Genomic DNA, 22,816 nt, shown 5'->3' on the forward strand with positions numbered 1-22,816 from the left:
GTCAAGAACCGTGGATGTAGCATCACACACTATTTTTTGATAAAATGAATGTAGTTCGCTTATCAGTGAAGTTTTTAAATCTCTGTTTCCGCAAAAAGAAAGATGCTGCACTAGTTTTTTCATAGCAGTGCAAGCGGCTCACAGAACACGCCATAAAATGCGAGATATTTTTAAAAACAATATTAGGTGATTTTCCTACCTTGGAATTTCTCCTATCTCGCGTTTTAGTAGATGGATTTTAACAAGTAATGATTTATTAGATCCGCAAAGTAAAAATCCAAAATTTGCAATCATGCACTAGTAAATCGAATGCCAAATCTACAAATTAGACCCGAAATATATGATTTTTAGAAATTTGTTCGCACAAAATTTTCGTATTTGGATACAGATTTCTCTGAAGCTGTGTAGGCTACATTCACGACACATATATCAAATAAATCAGAATCGTGAGTTCTTCTTTGCTATATATGATTTTTTGAAAACCTTGTTTGCGGAACGAAATTAGAAGAAAATTTCAAAAAACACTTAAAATCTGGCTTCAAAATGTCAGCATTATTTAATGGTAGACACAGATCAAATTTTGAAAAGATATATATTGGTGGGATGATCCTTATTTAGTTGGCTTCTACTTTCACTTTGACAGGAAAATCTGGAAAATGTGGTTTAATCACAAATCGAGAGAAAACAAAAAAAGTCACGTTGGCTTCAACCCATTTTTACCCATTTTTTAACATAAATGTAGCCACAGCTTCCACGCAAATTATCTTTTAAGGACAATATTTTTTGCCAATTCTAAAAACATTCCATTTTATCCAAAACCATTTAAATTGTACAATATACAACCACTATTCGCGAGTTATAAAGGGGTAAACCTTGACTTCAACGATGTTATGTTCAATAATATTGCCCATATAACTTTCATAAAGCCGAAATGTACCTCATCGAAATAATTGTTTTAGACTCTAGTTTGTTTCAACGAAATACGTTTCACACAATTTGGAGTCGATTTTACCATGCCCGTTCGTCTACCCGTCTGGCTGGCTAACGCGTGGACCTATACCGACAAATTTCATATGGAACGTTTAATATTCCAAGTGAAGACCAAACAGCAAATTTCAGCCATTTCGCTGGAATATTGAGGCTACGACCTTCAAAATACGGGAAATATGGAAGTACCGTTCTATGGGGGCTATTCTCAGACGTGGAACTGTACCGACAAATTTCTGGGGGAAAGTTTAATACCCCCCACGAAGACTAAATAACAAATTTCAGCCTTTTCTGAGGAATATTGAGGCCACAACCTTCAAAAGACCGAAAATCGGGAGGTACCGTTCTATGGGGGCTATTTGAAAATTTGGACCTATACCGACAAATTTCAGATGGAAAGTTGTGTACCCCCCAACAAAGAGTAAGTACCAAATTTCTGCCATTTCGGAGTGATAATGAGGCTGAAACCTGCAAAATACCGAAAATCGGATGGTACAGTTCTATGGGGGCTATATGAAAACGTGGATCGATATAGCCCATTTTCAATACCAAACATCCTAGGCGTAATGGAAACTTCTATACTAAATTACAAAGCTCTATCTTAAAAATTGCGAGCTGTATTTTGATTTCAACAGACGGACGGACGGATAGACGAACATCGTTATATTGACTTAGATTTTTACCCTGATCAAGAATATATATACTTCATAGGGTCTACCATGGACATTTCGATGTGCTACAAACGGAATGACAAATTTAATTATACCCTCCATATTATGATGGTAGCCCTAATATGCAAACAAATAAAATCAGCTGAGCCAAGCTGGTGTTTGAACACACGTCCTTGAAAAATACAAGAAAAAAGGTGTTGTCACGGCGTGTTAACGTTCAGATCCAAACTAATTACTTTCAAAGGTAGAGTTAAGCGTTTGTCATGAAAGTACAACTAAATGGGCAAATATCCATTGTTGTTGTAAAAAATTACATTTGAAAGAAGAAAAGTTCGATGACAAAGAAGCCGCTCCACAGCCGATATGTCTGAAGAGCCTTTACCAAAGGCGAAACATGCATGTCACATAGTGGTGGTTGTGTGGGTTCGAAATTGGACAGATATATAGGGTGTTTTGTGCATCAAATACCTCAAATCGGCCGAACATATATTTCGGAACTATAGCCAAATCTGAACCGATTTCGATATGATTTCGCACATTTATTATTGAACTAATTCAGTCTTACATTCCAAATTTCATCGAAATCGGACATATATAGCGTGTTTGGTGCAGCAAATAAGTGAAATCGGCGGAAAATATTTATGGGAGCTATATTCAAATCTGAACCGATTTTCACCAAAAGCAATAGCATTCTTCCTATAACTAAAAAAATGATATCCCCCAATTTTCAACTGAATCGGACAATAAATACGACCTGTACGTTGCGAACGGACGGACATGCATAATCGACTCAGAAAAGGGATTTTATGTACAGTGCTGCTCAAAACATTTGCAACTGGAGAACCGGACTGGGTCTTTATATAATGGAACCGGAAACGGAAATCTCCCTCCGTCTGCCGGATCATAACACGATCCTGCAGGCGGAACTCCGGGCGATAACAGAGTGTCTGCTTTGGTTTGATACTCACACAAGGCCTACCACTCTAAATATCCTTACGGATAGCAAAGCAGCCATTAGAGCTATATCAACCAAGACAGTGAAATCTAGAACTGTCTTGGAATGTATTAAATCTATAAATAATTACTCCCAACACGGTAAGGTAAACATTATATGGGTACCAGGGCATACCGGGATTAGGGGTAATGAAATAGCAAACTCCTTGACAAAACAAGCCCAGGAGCAACCCACGGTAAGTCTAGAAAATGCTAAGCCGTTTAAAGCTACGCGACTAGAACTAAAGACATGGGCAAACAATGCACATGTATCCCTCTGGAGTAGAGAAGAGAAGGGAAAAAACACAAAAATCCTATGGGGAAACCCAGACGAAGACAAAACAAAAGAATTACTTTTACTAAGTAAAAAAGATATTAGTAGACTGACAGGGATCCTTACAGGTCACCTAGGTCTAAAAGCGCATCTGCACAAAATAGGTTGTGCAGAAAACAGTGAATGCAGAGCATGCCGAGAGGACGACGAAACGTTGGAACATTACCTCTGCCATTGTCAAGCCTTCACAAATCTGAGAACCCAGTTACTAATGAATGACATTATACCAGGACTCGACCAAATTAAGACAATCGAGTTCAAAAAGATCAGAGACTATGTAAATAGGACAGAGATCCTAGACTAAGTCAAAAAAAGATAATCCTCCATAACCCAAAATTAGAGCGCACAACAGGCCTACTTATGGCTTAAGTGTATGTCCACATGGGCATGTGGTGATCTAGGATCACCCCTCTTATCAACCTAACCTAACCTAATGAAAACTACTATACCAAATTACAAAACTCTCTTTTAAAAATTGTGAGCTGTATTTTGATTTCAACAGACGGACGGACGGACGGACAGACGAACATCGTTATATTGACTTAGATTTTTACCCTGATCAAGAATATATATACTTCATAGGGTCTACCATAGGTATTTCGATGTGTTAGAAACGGAATGACAAATTTAATTATACCCTCCATATTATGGTGGTAGCCCTAATATGCAAAATTTTCAAACAAATAAAATCAGCTGAGCCAGGCTGGGGTTTGAACACACGTCCTTGAAAAACACAAGAAATAAGGTGTTGTCACGGCGTGTTAGCGTTCAGATCCAAACTAATTACTTTCAAAGGCAGAGTTAAGCGTTTGTCATGAAAGCACAACTAAATGGGCAAATATCCATTGTTGTTGTAAAAAATTACATTTGAAAGAAAAAAAGTTCGATGACAGAGAAGCCGCTCCACAGCCGATATGCCAGAAGAGTGGTTGTGTGGGTTCGAAATTGGACAGATATATAGCGTGTTTTGTGCATCAAATACCTCAAATCGGCCGAACATATATTTCTGAACTATAGCCAAATCTGAACCGATTTCGATATGATATCGCACATTTATTTCTAGAACTAATTCAGTCTTACATTCCAAATTTCATCGAAATCGGACATATATAGCGTGTTTGGTGCAGGAAATAAGTGAAATCGGCCGAAAATATTTATGGGAGCTATATTCAAATCTAGCAATAGCATTCTTCCTATAACAAAAACAATGATATCCCCCAATTTTCAACTGAATCCGACAATAAATACGACCTGTACGTTGCGAACGGACGGACATGCATAAATCGACTCAGAAAGGGATTTTATGTATATACCCAAAAGGAACTATGGGTTTTCCCGTTTCCTTGTGCATTTTACATACAAGTGCACAAAGACATAATACCCCTTACCACAGTGTGGTGTAGGGTATAATGACTGGTGAGTACGATAACTTACGAAATGAGTATACGATTTGAGCGAAACTTTGCACATCGTAAAATTTCTTCCAAATGTAAGTCAACCTCCCAGACGGTCTATGTCGGACAACATCTTTACAAAAGTTCAACAAAGGTACTGCTGGTGATCCTGTTTTCAACGATATTTTCCATGCTTCCTGGCATAATGGTCTAATATCTCTAAATACTGCTGTGACCTGCTTATAATGCTTGTAGGCACGATAAGTAAGAAGGGAATGAATCCCAAAATAAGAATTATGAATTTTCCAACTTCATTCCTTCAGGAACCTACTCAGCAAAAGTTCAAAACTTTTACGCTTTAATCCAAATCGAACTTAATAGCAAAATAGAATTTATTCAGAACGTCCACAAACGTTAAGATAAAAAACTAAGTAGTCTCGATATTTAAATCGGCAACATCATTCAAGGCCACAAAATTCTGAGAACCCCTTTAAATAAATAATTCTTGGGGAAAATAATATCGGTTGAGTAGCCGGTGTTCTATCTGTCCATAGATGTCTAAATTCTCACAAGCGGATGGTATATCTCTGTCTGCAAAGCCCACTGACACTTTTTTACTTGTTTTTTAAGACCTTCATATATGTATATACGCTCATTATTACTGGTCCCAGGTTTTTAAAAATAGATAAGGTTTCGTATATTCTAAAACAAGAAATATAATAGAAATAATAAACAAAGATTCCGCGTCGTAATTTATTTAAAGTGCATTTACCTCTTTAGACAATATTAATAAATACTTGTTTGTTTCAAAAATTAATTTTAACACCATGTGACGGATAAGCGTGTTTATTTCAATTCTAGAATTGTTTGTATTAAACAAAAAATAAACAAAAAATTATTTATATTAATATTCGAACAGGTATTCAGACTTTGATTAGATAAGAATTTAAATCTTAAAACATAAAAGTGTTAATACAACAAATGTTTTCGTTATGAGTAATGCACTATGCTAAAGTCAGTAACATCTAATTATAACTTATTTTACATACCCATAGCATGGAGTTTTTATACTCATAAAATATAAAAATTTGTAATCTAATTTTCTTAAGAAAGTAGTATACCTAGATATATAGTTTATTCCGAAACTCAAAGTGAAATTTTGCGTAGAATTTTTCTTCTTTTGACACTTTTCACCTAGAAGCAAGTTTCATATTACTTTCATGTATAAACTCGAAATAGGAAGGAAACAAATTTCATCAAAAAACTGGGAAATATTTTCATGTTTTTTCAGCAAAATTTATACTGATATTTTCATGATATATAATGTAACTAGACATTTCATTTCTTTGGTGGCCCATAGTGAAATTGGACGAAAAATATTTTTGTCTTTGACGTCATCCCTCTAAAGTTATGTTTTGTGGCACAATTTTGAATAAACTCAGATGAAGTCCGACTTTAATCCCACAACGTGTTTTCAATTTTTAGAGATTCCTGGCGATTAGATAAGATCTACAGATTTGGTGTATTCTGAAACCTATAGTAAAATTTTATGGCGAACAACTTTGTAGAATGTTTGGATATGATCACATTTTAAAGGAGTTTTTGAAAGATTTTCGAAAGAAGGACCAACAAGACCCCTTTGAGGGACCACATGAGGGTTAAAGTTTTTAACAAAAATATTCACCACATCCTTCTCTGTAAAGTTACCAAAGACACTATAAACTTAAAATGCAAGGATTCCAAGATATCTTAAGTCGAATATTTCGAAAAAACTAGAAATGGGCATAACTTGCACCGCCTACTTTGGTTACTTTCCGATGTGAACATTAAAACGCCGATACACGTGTCTCATATTTTAGCTCTACTTTCATAACATTATGCAACACTGAAAATGCAAACAACTTCTAGTATGGATGTTTTGAAAGTACATATTTAGACAAAAAAAACCCTAGTAGGGTTTTGTCCTGTCAGATCCAGTTCGGATTTTATGGCCTCATCTAAACCGGGCTAAATCTACACTTTTTTGCATTTATCAGGCCTTTATCTCAGAAACGAATAGGAATTTGGTTTTGCTATCTTTAGCAAACTAGTAGAACTTATCTTTTGAAAAATCCACATAAGAAAAATTCCATCTAGGGCACCAAAATCTAAAAAATATACAAAATTTTACATAATTGCTGAAATTGGGAGTTGAAACAAGTAACCTTTCGCAAAAATCTACCAAATAAAGTTCTCAACAATTCTTTTGGACATTCTGAAACTCTAAAATGCTTACTTCATGTTGTTTCAGCGGTATTTTGTTTCATATCTTTTACAACACGTATTTCAGACACAGTTCACGCCAAGAGTTTATTCTCGCATATCGGATTTCACTACATTATTGAAATTTTTATTTAATCGTCGTGGACAAATGTACTGAAAACAACGGCATAGAGGCATTTTACAACAATGACATGTTCTGAAGAGTTGTGTACTACATTCCAGGGAATATTTTTCCAAAAGAAAATATTCAGAAAAATTAACGGTCTTGGAAATGCGATTCGAAATGTATAAAAATTTTGGAATTGTTGCATATATTTCAAAGTTTGAGGCAATAAATGTAGTTTTTCGAGTTTATTATTTCTCCGCATATTTTATTCTTGTCCTTATCTACAAATTTGCTTCAGAGGTCAGAAGTAGATTCGCATTGGTTGCAGAGATACAGCCCCGAATTTCTTTAAAAACTCAATATTTAACCATGTTTAGATGGGGCCATAACAAAACCCAACTAGAGTTTCTTGTCGTTTGGGTCTGTACTTTCAAAAAATCCTCAGTTCGAATTGTTTGCACAAGATCACCTTAAAAATATTGCACAGTGTAATCTACACAGGTTTTTCCATCATTTTGAAAAAAATTGAATTTTGTTGCACAGTGTTATTGTATACTGCTAAAACTTCGTCAAGAAATATGGTTTACCATCGTGAAATCTTTAATGCTTACTGTGATAACTTATAAAGATAGCGAATTAATCATTCAAAATATACGAAAATTAAAAAGCCTGTCATTCGCGAATTAGTTGAAATCAGTTGATGCGCATCCGATTTTGATACAGCGAATCAATCTCTTTCAATATTTGTACATATTTCGATGGTGCACACAGTGACCAATGTGTCCGTCAGTTGCATCACACAATGCAAAAAAACTTAGTGGGTAAAAGTCGCGCAATGTGCATACGATTTTGATGCGATTTTAGTAACACCCATCAAAAACACTTCAATATACGCCTATTTCAAAAAGATTCTTCAAGAACCGCGGATGTGACTCCATACTATGAAATACTCATATTACTCGCGTATCTCTGTAATTTATGACACACGTTTTTGCAAATATTATAATCACGTATAAGGGTGCCACCATAGTGCAATGGAATGCACACCTGCCTTGCACGCTGAAGGTCGTGGGTTCGATTCCCCGGTCAGTCAACATCAAAATTGTCAACGGTGGCAAAATAGCCCTCAGCATTGTTCGCGACATTTCCTGAGAATTTCAGCCATGTAAAACTTCTCTACAAGTGGTGTCTTAAGACAAGCCGTTCGGACTCGGCGATAAACAGTACGCCCCATATCATTGATATGGGGTAAAAGTTTTCGGGGTATGTAACGCGGATTTGTCAAAATATATTTTTGCAGATTTTCCTATTTTCAAGGTATCTATATTCACAGTTTTAGTGGATGTATTCGAACGCAGGTGACACCGTGGTGCAATGGTATGTACACCCGCCTTGCACGCTGATGGTCGTGGGTTCGATTCCCAGGCCAGGCAACATCATCAATTTCAACGGTGGCAAAATACCCCTCAGTAATGTATTTCAGCCATGTAAACTCCTCTACAAGTGGTGTCTTAAGACACGCCGTTCGGACTCGGCAATATAGGTCCCATATCATTGAGCTAATATGAATCGGGGTGCACTCATTGATATGAGTGAAGTCTCCCTTGTCCCGTATGGGATGTTTGTGGAACAATTCTAATTATATACATTCGAACGCAGAAGGACTCATTAGATCTGTCGCATAAAAAAAGTAAATTGACGCGGGGTTGAAAGACAAATTTTACACGCAAAAAATCGATGCTGACATTTTGAAGTTTTGATTTCAGTGTTTTTCGAAATTTTGTTATAATTAGAGGGTGCAACTAGATAATTATCCAAACTAGTTATAGAATTGTAGAACTTGCGATTCCACGTCGCCCAGCTTCCTAGTAATAGGAGTCCTAAGGCGAAAATTTGGTGCGAAAATTTTCTGAAAAAAACCTATTTTTGGCTTTAAAATTTACAACTGTCGTACAGGTACCCCTGAACCCCGCGTGATTTTAGTTTTTTTTACGTGCCAGAACTAATAAGCCCTTCCGCGTTCGAATCCATCCACTAAAACGCCGGATATAGATACCTTGAAAGTAGGAAAATCTGCAAAAATATATTTTGACAATATTTGTAAATAGAATGTGGTGGCACATCCGCAGTTCTTGACGAATCTGTCTAAAATAATTTATATTAACGTATTTTTAATAGGCGGTCATTGAAATCGGATGCACCTTATAATTATATGTACATCGCGTATTTTTTGCCCACTTGAAGGTTTTTTGAATAGTAAGATGAAATTGATGGCACACTTTGGCCGCTGAGTGAAACATGGGAAAATCCATGCATATTGATAGACATGGACTCCCTGTATCCGAAAAGCACATGCACCTCAACTGATTTAAACGGATTCGCGAATTATACGGGTTTTAACTTCTATGTTTTTTCTTTGATTGTAATTTCAATATTACTCTGTACTTCTTAATTCTATTGCTAATCACACTAAGCAAATATACTTTCACGATGACAAACTATTTTCCTTCAAGAAGTTTAAGAAAAATACTTCAGGCTTTGTATGGAAATTTAGCGAAATAGTAGAATAACTCCTAAAACTGTTTCTCCAATTTTTCGTATTAAACCAAAAAATATATTTTTGGAATAATATTCCAACAATAAGTTTTTGTCTTTTGTTGTTGGTGCAATATGCAAGTTAAAAACCAATCTTTAAAATGTTGGTCTCACATTTTTCTGGGCATTGTCTAGATTCTGTAGAGATTTTCTATTTATTTTTTTGAGATTTATATGGACTCTGAGTCAGAATAAATTAAATTTACTCTAAGATTTTTTCATTATTTTTTGATTTTCCGCGAAAATAAAAACAAATTTAGAAATATTTAAACATCAGGATAGATATATGATTCTGTTAACGATTTATACATATATTTTCTCATTAAAACCCAAAGGGAATTTTTAAATATTTTTTCTTTATAAGGGAACAAAACCCCCTATAACTTTTGGGTGCAGCATCCAATTTTGTGAACGCGAACATATTTGAAACCACAATTTTTTTCTTAACCTAAGTACCAAAAATCGCGGATGTGCTCGCAAAAAAATTTAATTTTTTTCATGGTATTGAAAAGGAAATTTGAAATTTACCATATATGCAATTCATTTTGATAAATGCAAATGCGAAATTATGTTAATTAATTGAAATCCAAACTTTTCCTATAGTCCAACTTGGTAATCCCATTTGTCAATGTTCCCAAATATTATGGTAATGGGTACTTTACACGATATGTTTTTTACATATGGGTTGTCACTTTTTATATACAAAGGGTATATGCAAAGTGACAGCACATATGTAAAATAACATATCGTGTAAAGTACCCATAAGTTTTATTCCTACGTCATTTGTATTTACTCTTCTATATCAGAAGATTTTTGATCACCAATTATTGTCTACTAAAGTTTGACAAGTTGATGGTGGCTCATTTCATTCCGCACTTGTTATTGTACTCTTGAACACACTTGTTTACTTAATTTAATCTCCACTTATATAGTATTTCATATCAAAGCCACGTTGTTGAACTTGTTTTGTTAGTAGTCTACATTTAATGTCTTTGGCTACTTGTGTTTATGATCAACACACTTAATTTATTCACAAAGATGACTCAAGATGTGTTTGGCTTGCTTGACCTCCCATTTTAAAATAAAGTGTGTTAATTTGTTAGATTCTAGCACACGTGTTAGTAAAAAAAAACAATAAACAATTCGAGTAAAAATAGAACTACTAAAATTAATTTACTGGTAAATTGTTTAAATTAATATTTTGTTTACTTTTTAATTCATCTATTTTAGCATTTATTGGTGCAGCAGATTATTGGGTATTGGATACTGACTATGTCAACTATGCTGTTAGTCCGGTCAAAATAGACATTGAAATAACAAAAATTCCCACAAAGCTGAGTTTTGGTGGAGAGCTAGGGTTTGCCATTAGAAGCAACGTCCTAAAAGTCCCCATCGATCCCATGTGTGCAAAAAAAATTATTCGGGGTCAAAGGTCAAAATTTAAGGGTTTTTAGGTTTTCGGATTTATTTTTGGAAAACGGTTGATCTAATCAAAAAGTGACTAAAGTAAATATTGTAGACAGAAAAATTACCTACAAGTTTGACACTTATAATTTTTTTCTTAGAAGGAACCATTCTTGAGATATAGCTGTTCTAAAAAACACATGATTTTTATGCACTTATAAGGGAAATATGCACATATTCAGACGAACCGGCTAAAATAAGCGAAGTAATCGGGTCTGTCCCCCCCAAAAATATATATTTTCTTGAAGAGCGAAATTATAGCTATCTTCTAAAAAAAATTCCAACAAAATCGGAGTGTGTTTAGTAGAGTTATTCAATGTTAGAGTCATTTTATGCAAAAATAGCCCATTTAACCCATATGTATAATCGAAAGCCCAACGGGAACGACCCCAACGAAATCTCTCGGATTTTTTTCAAGTTTTGTCCGAAGGTAGGGTTTGTTGCGCTGATTACGGAAATGTATAATTTTCAATGGTTGCGGATCCGGTTCGCCGGTTATTAGACCCGAAAGGCCAATTTTAAAAACCGGGTTAGACCCGGTTCTATGGAATCGATTACTGCAAAGTGGATATCGTTCGAAAGCTTACGGAAGTATCTAACACATAGTGTCGTTACTTTAACCGGTTCGCCTCATAATGTACTTACGCGGCTAATTTTTTATTTGACCTTTAGATCGCGATATCTCGAAAATGGTAAGTGTTTTTTAAGAATCATAAAGACCAATCTTGTAGACAATTATTGAATGTTCAACTTTTACTTTAGCGAGCTTTTGCTTAGTATTACCGTTTTTGAGAAAAATTAAAAAAACTGAATAATGCCTCCAAAAATGACCTTTGACCCCGAATAACTTGTTTTGCACACATGGGATCGATGGGGACTTTTAGGACGTAGCTTCTAATGGCCAACCCTAGCTCTCCACCAAAATTCAGCTTTGTGGGAATTTTTGCTATTTCCCCCTTATACGCATGTCTATTTTGACCGGACTATGTGGTTTATTCATGCACTGATGTATTGGGTTTTGTTAATGCACGTAAGTATGAATGGAAAAATGATAAAAAAAAGAAACACAAACAAATATACATACATACATAAGTATGTATGAATGAATATACATAAATATGCAAACATATGTGGACAAATGTTGAGATTGTTCAGTGAGTGGACAAATCTATGAATGAAAATGAAAATAAAACTAAAATGTGTTTTGACCATTCATTGTTGGTGCTTTTACGATAAGTAATACCGGTTTGCGTTTTCACATTTGTAAAGACTACTATGTGGTTGGTATATTAGTTGTTATTGTTGCACAATACAACAAGATCAGATGTATAATTCGACATGCACTTTGATCGCACAAAGTGATGATTAAAACAAGTAAGTTCGGCCGGGCCGAACTTTGTATACCCTCCACCACGAACTGTATTGAAGTGAATAAGAACAATTAGTTTCCTACCATTTATGAAAGTATTAAGCTCTTCCTCTTATTATTATTAGTATACCCCAACCAAATTTAAATGGAAGCGGTGCAAGCGGTTTTCATTTGTGCATAACATTGTAATATAAGGAGGCGATGCAGTCAATCCATTGTCCTAATTTGAACTTCTATGTCTCAACAACGGTAAAAACTACCAAGATATCATATAAGACAATCTTGTAGAGAATTTTCATAGCTACAACATTTACTTTAGTCCCATTTCGATAGGACTTGCGGTTTCCAAGCAAAATCGTTAAAACCTAAAAAACTCTTAAAAATGTCAATTTGAATCGCGATTTATTTAAAAAACGCTCCGGCATTTTTTTTTTTGATTTTTCTCATCTATGAACATTATAGTTTCAGAATCCGCAAAAACTTCCCAGGTGTAAGCACCTTCCATTTAAATTTGGTCCCTTCAAAAGAGCTCATATGGGGCTTCATTGTAGTGCTTTCCAAAACATGGACCAATATTTAAAATTTAGCTTTTGAACTCCTGGCAACACACAATATTAAATTACAGCAATCCCGGTTCGAAAATTTGACAAAAACACCCTCGAAATACAAAAAGATGGGAAATACCGCATTTACTTAAACCTGGAGATATATGCGAGTAAGTTTTAATCTTCTTCTTCTATCTTCTGAGAACAGAAAAATCCAAATGACGACCAAAAATGTGACTAAAATCTTTAAAAAATCTTAAATAGTGGCTACGCTTATGAGGGCTTTACAAAAACGTGAACCTATACTGCTTGACTTTTTATGTACCTTTAGCGAAGGCTAAATACCAAATCAGTTATTCATTTTGAATAACACTGTGCGACAACAAAAAAATTGCAAGAAAAACCAAGTAGAATAAAAAAGTAGAGCTACAAATATGAGACACGTGTACCGGCGTTTTTAAAGTTTACATCGGAAAGTAACCAAAGTAGCAGGGGCAAGTTCCGCCCATTTCTAGTTTTTTTTCGAAATATTCGAGTTAAGATATCTTCGTATCCTTGCATTTTAGGTATATAGTGTCTTTGGCAACTTTACTAAGGAATTGTTAGAAATTTTAACCTTCATGTGGTTCATCAAAAGGGTCCTTTTGGTCCTTTTTTCGAAAATCATTCAAAAACTACTTTAAAATGTGATCATATCAAATCCAATAATTCTACAAAATTATTTGTCATAAAGTTTTATTATAGATCCCAGAATATACCATATCTGTAAATCTTATCTATTCGCCAGGAATCCTTAAAAATTAAAAACACGTTTTAGGTTTAAAGTCGGACTTTATCTGAATTTATCCAAAACTGTCCCACAAAACATAATTCTATAGAGATGACGTCACAGACAAAAATAATCTTCGTCAAATTTCTCTATGGGCCACCAAAGAAATGAAATGTCAATTTATATTACATATCATGAAAATATCAGTATCAATTTTGCTGAATAACCATGCAAATATTTCCCAATTTATCGATAAAATTTTTTTCCGTCTTTTTTTTGAGTTGAAGCACGAAAGTAATATGAAACTTGGTTCTAGGTAAAAAGTGCCAAAAGAAGAAATATTATACACAAAATTTCACTATGAATTGCAATTTAAACCGTGGATTACAAATTTGTATATTTCAGGATGAATTTATTTGTTTTAATTTTGGACTGTTGATTTTACATAATTCCATGCTTGATCAAAATCTTACAAAATCGTTCACTTTTTGGGGATATTGTTAAAAAAAGAAATGTTCCAAATCAAATTTTTGATATAGGCTTTAGGGCCATATTTTAAAATTTTTATCCATGTCGTCGTTGTGATTTGACACTACAAATATCTCATTTATGGGTTTTCGCTACGAATTCACACGACTATGGTCCAGTGAAAACACAGCTGTCATATAGGCTCTCACATAAACGATTTGGTGTGGTACAAAATAGTACAATGATGGGGATAATCCCTGCTTTGGTGACATTTACGGAAAATTCATAGCGAAAAACCATTAATAAGATATTTATAGTGTCCAATCACAACCACAGTCTGGATAAAAATCGTAAAATATGGCCTAAACCCTATGTCAAAAATAAGGGCTGATAAGAATGTTATATGTTATGGTTAAAGATTTCTTTTATTCAGAGACTCATAGTGAAATTTGATTTGAAACATTTCTTCTTTTAACAATATCTCCAAAAAGTGAAGGATTTTGTTAGATTTTGATCCAGTATGGAATTATGTAAAATTAACAGTACAAAATTAAAACAAATAATTTCATCTTAATTATACAAATTTATAATCCAAGTTTGTTAAGGAAATAGTATACCTAGATAAATGGTTTATTTTGAATCTCACAGTGAAATTTTGTGTATAATTTTTCTTATTTTGACACTTTTTGCCTAGAACCAAGTTTAATATTACTTTCATGCATCAACTCGAAAAAAGACGGAACATTTTTTCATCAAAAAATTGGGAAATATTTTCATGTTTATTTTGCAAAATTGATACTGATATTTTTATGATATACAATATAAATAGACATTTCATTTCTTTGGTGACCAATAGTGAAATTTGACGAAGATTATTTTTGTCTTTGAAGTTCGACTTTGTCTGATGAAGTTCGACTTTAACCCTAAAACGTGTTTTTCATTTTTAAGTGTTCCTGGCAATTAGATAAGATTTAGAGATATGGTATATTCTGAGATCTATAGTACCATTTTATGACAAATAATTTTGTAGAATATTTGGATTTGATATGATCACATTTTAAATGGGTTTTTGAAAGATTTTCGAAAAATGACCAAAAGGACCACTTTGATGAACCGCATGAGGGTTAAAATATTTAATGTTGCCAAAGACACTATATACCTAAAATGCAAGGATTCGAAGATATCTTAACTCGAATATTTCGAAAAAAATCTAGAAATGGGCGGAACTTGCCCCGCCTACTTTGGTTACTTTCCGATGTAAATTTTAAAAATGCCGGTACACGTGTCTGATATTTTTAGCTCTACTTTCATAATCGGCTGGGCTTTTCCCATCATTTTGAAAAAAATTTAATTTTGTTGCACAGTGCAATTTGGCTAAAACATTCAAAATACCGAAAATCTGAGGGTACCGTTCTCCGAAGGCTAAATACCGACAAATTTCTGGTGGAAAGTTTTATGCCCCCAACGAAGACTGTTGGTAGTCAGTTTCGTTGGTAGCAATAAAACATTCGTGGGATATTGGAGCCAAAATCTTCAAAATACCGAAAATTTAGAGGGGCAGTTCTAGGGAGGTTATATGAAGACGTGGTGCTATACCGAAAACTTTAATTTGAAAACTTGTATACTCCCAGAGAAGACTTAGTACCTAATTTCTGCCGTTTCGGTGGGATATTGAGGACACAATCTACAAAATACATACCGAAAATTGGGAGGTACCGTTCTATGGGGGATATATGAAGGCGTGGACCTATACCGACAAATTTCAGGTGGAAAGTTTTATACCCCCAAAGAAGACCAAATACCATATTTCAGGCAATTCGATGGGATATTGAGGCCATAACCTTCTATATGAAAATGTGGACCTATATCGGCAAATTTCAGGTGAAAAGTTTAACAACCCCAACGAAGAGCAAATACCAAATTTCAGTCATTTCGGTGTTAAATTTGGCTAAAACCTTCAAAATACCGAAAATTTGGATTCCGTTCTATGGGGGCTATATGAAAACGTGGATCTATATAGCGCATTTTCAATGCCAAACATACTAGGAGTAATATAAACTTCGGTACCAAATTACAAAGATCTACCTTAAAAATTGCGAGTTGTATCTTGATTTCAACAACGGACGGACAGACGGACAGAGTTATATCGACTAAGAATTTTGTGCTGATCAAGAATATATACACTATGTAGAGTTTCCGACGAATATTTCGATGTGTTGCAAACGGAATGAAAAATTTAATTATACCCTCCATATTACGTTGGAGGGTACAACAACATGAAGAGCATAGCAACAGCAAGTCCAACATTTGATAAGCTACGCTAGGATATTCAAGAAAAAAATTAAGAAAAAAGTAGAAAAAATACGCTTAAGAAATTTAATTGAGTTAGCAAAGAAATTAAAAAATTCAATGAGCCCTAATCACGAATGAAAATTCCGTGCGGAATTTCTCTATTTTCCCTTCTCCCCAATCACAAACAAAAAATCCGCAAGGAAAAAAAATCCGATGGAGAAAAAGTAAATTGTGCAGAGGCAGTTCCATAGCCCAATGCACTGTTTCCTTGGAATTTTCCCAACTCATTTGATGTTTTTTTCATAATAAGTAACATCTTCTGAATATCTTTGATGTATAAAAAATGTAATTTATTTGATTAATTTTTTTTATTTTGTCTAAAAACACAAACAATGCCAAATTCAATGATTATTTTTCTCCAATTATTCTCCAAATATTTCATGATTCTTTTCTCGAGAAAAATCTATTCCGCGAGAGTTGAATTCCTCAACAATATTCATGATTGGGCTGAATATATAAAATGTATAACGGTACCACGGAATTTGTATGGATATGCAAATATGTATTTCAATATCGTCTTTTTTGTAGCAAATAACTATTGATATACTGTATTCACTTCGTTCTTTTATCACGTTATAGTGTAGGGTGAAAATAAGAGAACACGTTTCAGAAAAATGTGTAAGTAAAATTATTGACGTTTATTATTTTTTGCCGGTGTTATCGGTGATGTAACGGTCAGCCGCAAATTAGCGGCAATATAATTGTTAGCCACTACATTGTTGCAGTTTAAATGTGAAAACTTTAGGCGGATTGTATTTGTACGGTTATATGCCGTTGAAAGATAAAAGTATATTAATTTTAATTATATATTTCACCATGCAATTAAATATTTTCTATAGAAAATAAAATAAAATTAGCCTACGCTACACTATGCTGCAGATCAACCATCACGTCTGGAATTTAGTAGTAGTAAATATGTTCATATCTTCCCTTTATGGGGACAAATATTTATACATATTTTAAAACTTTGATGTAGAGAGAGAGAGAGAGAGCGTACATTTCCAAAAAAAGATAGTGTAGAGTTTATATCCAGTCAAAATAGAGATTGAAATAGCAAAAAGTCCCACAAAGCTGAATTTTGGTGACGAGCTAGGGTTTATCATTAGAAGCAATGCCCTCAAAATTTGAGGATATTTTGGTTTTCAGATTTTTTCTTGAAAACGGTGGGTCTAATCAAAAAGTGATTGGTCCTTATAATTTGTTTCCTAGAAGGTATCATTCTTGAGATATAGCCGCTCTAAAAAACACATCATTTGTATGCACTTATAAGGGAAATACGCTAGAGTTGGGCAATCTTGTTCAACTGAACGATCCGGATCACTTTCCTCGTTCAAAAACGAATGAGTTACGTCATAAAAACCCACGTGTAAAATTAAGTATACACAGTTTTGTCAAAGAAATTTCCGGTGTCCATTGAACGAGGTAGTGATCCGGATCGTTCAATTGAACGAGATTGCCCAACTCTAAAATACGCACATATTCAGGTGAAACGGCTAAACAAACGTAGTAACCTTGAAGAGCGAAATTAAAATTGTCTTTTAAAAGGAATTCCAACAAAAATCGGATCGTGTTTAGTTTAAATCGTGTTATTTCACGTTAGAGTCATTTTATGCATGGTTTCATTAGAAAGGTTAGCTAAAGCTTTCTCTCAGTTTAAATTTTTAAATGGTTTTATTTATTTTATTTTATTCTTGGGTCAAATTTAGTAATTCAAATTTCACCCTCTTCCTGTCAACCGATTAATCTGAAATTTTGTATACACTTTGGATTTTGGTGACAATACAATTATGTTTATTCATTATCATTAAAATTCATGATGGCCGCCGCTACAAAATGGCGGATAACGTAGGTTTTATCAATCCCATCAATATGGGTATCAAATGAAAGTGCTCAACCAGTAGAATACAATGTACTATATAAAATTAAAATCCAAGATGGCGGCCTCTACAAAATGGCGGATAACTTAGGTTTTATCAATCCCATCAACATGGGTATCAAATGAAAGCTCTCAACAAGTAGAATACAATTTACTATGCAAAATTGAAATCTAAGATGGCCGCCGCTATCAAATGGCTGATAACAATTTTTTATCAATCCCACCAATATGGGTATCAAATAAAAGGGCTTGACAAGAAGAATACAGTGCACGATACAACCTCAATATTTAAGATGGGCGCAGCCACTAAATGGCGTATAATTAAGATTTAAATTTAGAAATTGAATCTGTAATTTAGGTATCTGATTAATCCAGACTGAATCCAGCACCCAAGTCAAGATTTTTTATCGTGTTGAGGACTGTGTGCCGTAAGGGTGGCTAAAACGCGTCGAGAACTGTATGGCATTAGGGTGGATAAAAATTATATGTGGTTAGCGTTTTCCCCTCAAGACTCAGGCGCATCTTGTTGTACATAGCTTTGACCCTTTATTGGACCTCAAAAGCAAAACGAGCTAAAGAAAGTGAAGGTGATAGAAATAGTCGATTACAGAAACGACGGGAACAATTAGCGTCAAAAACACCTGAGCAATATGAGACCAGGTTAAAAAAGCAACGTCAGCGATATACACAAATGACGGCGTCAGAAACGCCTGAAGAATATGAAGCCAGGTTAGCAAAGCACGTGAGCGATACACACAGATGATAGCGTCAGAAACGCCTGAAGAATATGAAGCCAAGTTAACAAAACAACGGGAGCGATACACACAGATGTGTGTTGAATTTAATACTATCATGGGCTTCTACAATAAATAAAATGCAGGGCAGCACTGTGGATCACGCAGTCGTATACTTAGGTGCGAAACTGTTTGAAGAAGGTCAAGCCTACGTGGCTCTTAGTTGAGTAAGATCTTTGCAGGGACTACGTATAGAGGAGTTGGACTGCAATAAACTAACGGACAAGAAACCTTGCAATAATGAATCACTAAATGAATTAAACAGAATGCGAAATAAAAACTAAAAACTAGAAAATAAAAATAGGTAAAAAAACTTTTAAGTTAAACGGTTTTATGTCAAACATACATTGCAATGTTTAAGATAAATGTACTAAAAACCAAAAAATAATAAAATAGATACAGTCGTGGGAATTATAAACATATGCATAGACTAGACTAAAATAAAACCGTGGGGCTCGTCAATTGTCTACAAATTATCGACTTAATGTGCGATAGAAGAATCATTTAATTCGTCGTTAGGCAGTTGGCCCGCAGACGGTGAGAAAATTACTTATTATTTTCTTGCTCATGGAAATTCCAATAGTTGTACACTCCATGTAAATAAAAGAGATGTTTCAACTAATTTATCGTTGGACATTCACACTGCTGGCTGGCGAGGAATCGTTTCACTGCTCGTAGTTTGTCTTTAACCGACAAAGTATTACTCACTCACCACTATGAAACCCCAAAACTCGCTTATAATCGAGCTTGCTTGCTAGAATGTGGAAACAATATAGTCCTACTTATCACACGTCCATCGTTGTCGGTTGAACAACTGCCTAATTATAGTGTAACATTACAAAACAAACATTTTAATCAACGATTGTAGACAATTGATTTTCCCCACGGTTTTATTTTAGCCTAGTCTATGTATATGTTTATAATTCCCACGACTGTATCTATTTTATTATTTTTTGGTTTTTAGTACATTTATCTTAAACATTGCAATGTATGTTTGACATAAAACCGTTTAACTTAAGTTTTTTTACCTATTTTTATTTCTTTCTAGTGTTCCTAAAACTATAAAACAATAGCTGTGTCTTTTTACGTGATAATTAGTAGTAATTATTAAAATTTTTTTCAAATTTCGACAGTTGTATAGAAGAAAAGTTGCTCAAAAAATTGTTTCAGCAACATTTAGTAAGTAAAAAGACACCAAATATACACAATCTGTCAAACAATTTTAAAAATAATCGAATTCAATGATTTTTAAATTTGTTTTAGAGCATTCGTGTGGAAGAAATTCTTCAGTTTTTCATTGGAATAGGAATTTAATGATATCCACAACTCGTTAGGTGGAGCAACCTTGACACTTCATTAATTTTTCGCGCTTTTTATAAACTGCTGAAAACATGTGTTGTAAACAAACTTACTTTTTGCTTTATGTTTAGTAGTTTTGGCGTTATAGGAATTCAGGAGAAACCATTTTGATCTACCTCTTTAGTTATACCATGAAAAAAAAGCAAACCAAAACAATACAGAAACCCATTTATATGTTAGACAATGCTTCCGTTATCTAACCGCTACATTGATAACATTTGCACAAGTATGCCAGGAAGCATGTTTGGACCAAATTGGTTGATCGGTTCGGGAGTTATCGTGTTCTCCAGCCACTACATATGATACCATAGGGGTTTTTTTACACCTTTCGGGCTGTTTTCTAAAGAAGTATGGACTTGCCTCTGAAGAAAAACTTTTACCGTCATAATTGAGGCAGCAAAAATCAAAGTGATTCGAGAGCAGGTCCTAAAGTGAACTTATCCGAAATTTTGTGTGATGGGTACGCGAAGGAGTGGACAAATATAGTTTATATTCAAATATATTAGGATGTATAAAGTATAAACCAAATCGGCCGCTCATTTAAGAACATATCATGGCCACATTTTTCCGAACATTTCTGAATTTTTGTGGGGGAGGTACGTGAAGGAGTGGACCGATATGGCTTATATTCGAACTTAAACTAACTTTGAACAAAATATTACGAAGGCCAAATTCCGAATCGGCAAATCCGTTCGAGAGTTATCTTGCACTCCAACCCATACACAGAGTGTCACAGGGGCTTTTTGCAGCTTCCATTCTATTTTCTCAGGAAGTATGAACTTGCCCCTGATGAAACATCTTCTTTTAATATACTCTTACCTTATTTAAAAATTAGAGGCAATCGAACTATTATTGCGAACTACAGAAAAGCTGCAAAATCGGTTAACAATTTTGTTTTTGGTCCATTTCACCCGCTAAATATTTCACGATCATCACCAATAAAAATAGGGATCTATTCTGGTCTGAGCTCATGCAAAATTTCGTGACGATCGGTACATAATTGCGACCTGGAGTTTGATTACAATTTATAATGGACAGGCGGATGGGCCGGGCCGACTGACGGATGGTCACAAATCTCAAAATCGCTTTATCTCATCGAGATATGAAGATTATAATACCCTTTCCACATAGTGGTTTCGAGTATAAATATTACAAAATACTATAACTTATTGAAATCGACACCTATTTTATGAATTAATTGCTTATATGACATACAATCAATTTTACAAACAATGTGAAAAGCTTTACAAATGTTTTCTCTTAAATTTATAACACACTTTATACTCGTTAAACGCATAATAATAACTCTTTTATCGGCCAATTAAATGTTTAATGTCTTTCCTTTTTCAAACATTTCAGAGGTTGTTTGGATCTTAACGCGTCAACGTAATCCCAGTCCACAATACATTGAAAAGGCACGCAGTGTTATAAAACAGAATGGTTTGTCGTTGAAACCCCTACAGAGAACCAATCAACAGGGATGCTGAACCAAGTAATCCGGCTAACAAGGAATCACACAAAACAACAACGAAACGAAAAAGAGTTAACAATGACAAAGTTTAAAATTGAATAACATTGTAACTTGTGTAATATCCTGATAAACAATAAAAACCAATGAAATTACAATTACTCTCACTTAATTACATTACCACCAAACCGACAATTGCAATTACATTGCGAAAACAACAGCCCGGAGGCTAAAACACTTTTTTTAAACACACAGGATTGTGGCGGTATTGTGTCTTGAAAGTTTAACAAAAAGCAAAAAATTGCCTAAAGGCTGACGTTTATAGTGAGCGGCTAGAGAAAAACGAAAGTTTGACGCCGTTTTTAGTATGTACATATTTAAATATTTAAATTCTGGGAAAAGGGACAATCGAAAATGCTACATTGCTTATGGGAAAATTAATTTTCATGATAGTAATTTTCTAGTTTAACACTTTGTTTGCATTTTCTTTGGTTTTTTTTTCATTCTTCTGAGTGACTTTTTTTTTTTTGCTTTACCTTTTTAATGGTAAAATGGTAAAAGAGAAAACTGTCAAAATTGCTCAAATTGCTCTCTCATGAACAGTTTTACCAGAAAGAAAGGAAAGAAAAAATGGTAGATCTGGTAGCAATGTCAAAAAGAAAGGAAAGGATCATAGTCGGGCGGGGCCGACTACATGATACCCTACACCACTGTGAATATGAAAAATATAGGAGATATATCGTCTGCCCCGTCGGAAAAGGTCGTAAGTCCCTCTCAACAAATTTTTCAGGAGGAAGCAAAAACATTCCAGCGCTTTCTGTATTAAAGATTTTATTGTGGTGGTAAAGACAGTATTCTTCGTTTATTTATTCCGCTTCAATACCTGTACTTTGTTTGAAAAAATTCCGTCGCGTTTGGAAGATTATTGGATGTCTTTGGACTTACGACCTTTTCCTTGTACAGTTTTGTATTTTTGTAGGGACTTACGACCTTTTCCTACAACTAACGGA

General features: G+C 34.4%; 1 protein-coding gene across 3 annotated transcripts in view; it reads left to right on the top strand.

Annotated features, from left to right (window-relative positions):
• The window catches only part of LOC141394674 (apolipoprotein D-like), a 31,409-nt gene extending 9,445 nt beyond the window's left edge, over positions 1 to 21,964 (top strand). Inside the window, exons 5-7 of one of the 3 annotated variants that reach the window (XM_073969449.1) lie at positions 10,573 to 10,627; positions 11,793 to 11,836; positions 21,698 to 21,964. In XM_073969449.1, coding sequence (XP_073825550.1) covers positions 10,573 to 10,627; positions 11,793 to 11,836; positions 21,698 to 21,825 — 227 coding nt within the window. In that variant the 3' untranslated portion in view covers positions 21,826 to 21,964. The remainder of the gene's footprint in view (positions 1 to 10,572; positions 10,628 to 11,792; positions 11,837 to 21,697) is intronic. The other 2 variants (XM_073969450.1, XM_073969451.1) reach the window with 2 other exon arrangements.
• Positions 21,965 to 22,816: the final 852 nt, after the last annotated feature.

This window comes from Musca autumnalis, unplaced genomic scaffold, assembly GCF_047663935.1.
Source record: "Musca autumnalis isolate F117 unplaced genomic scaffold, ASM4766393v1 scaffold_2, whole genome shotgun sequence".
NCBI lineage: Eukaryota > Metazoa > Arthropoda > Insecta > Diptera > Muscidae > Musca > Musca autumnalis.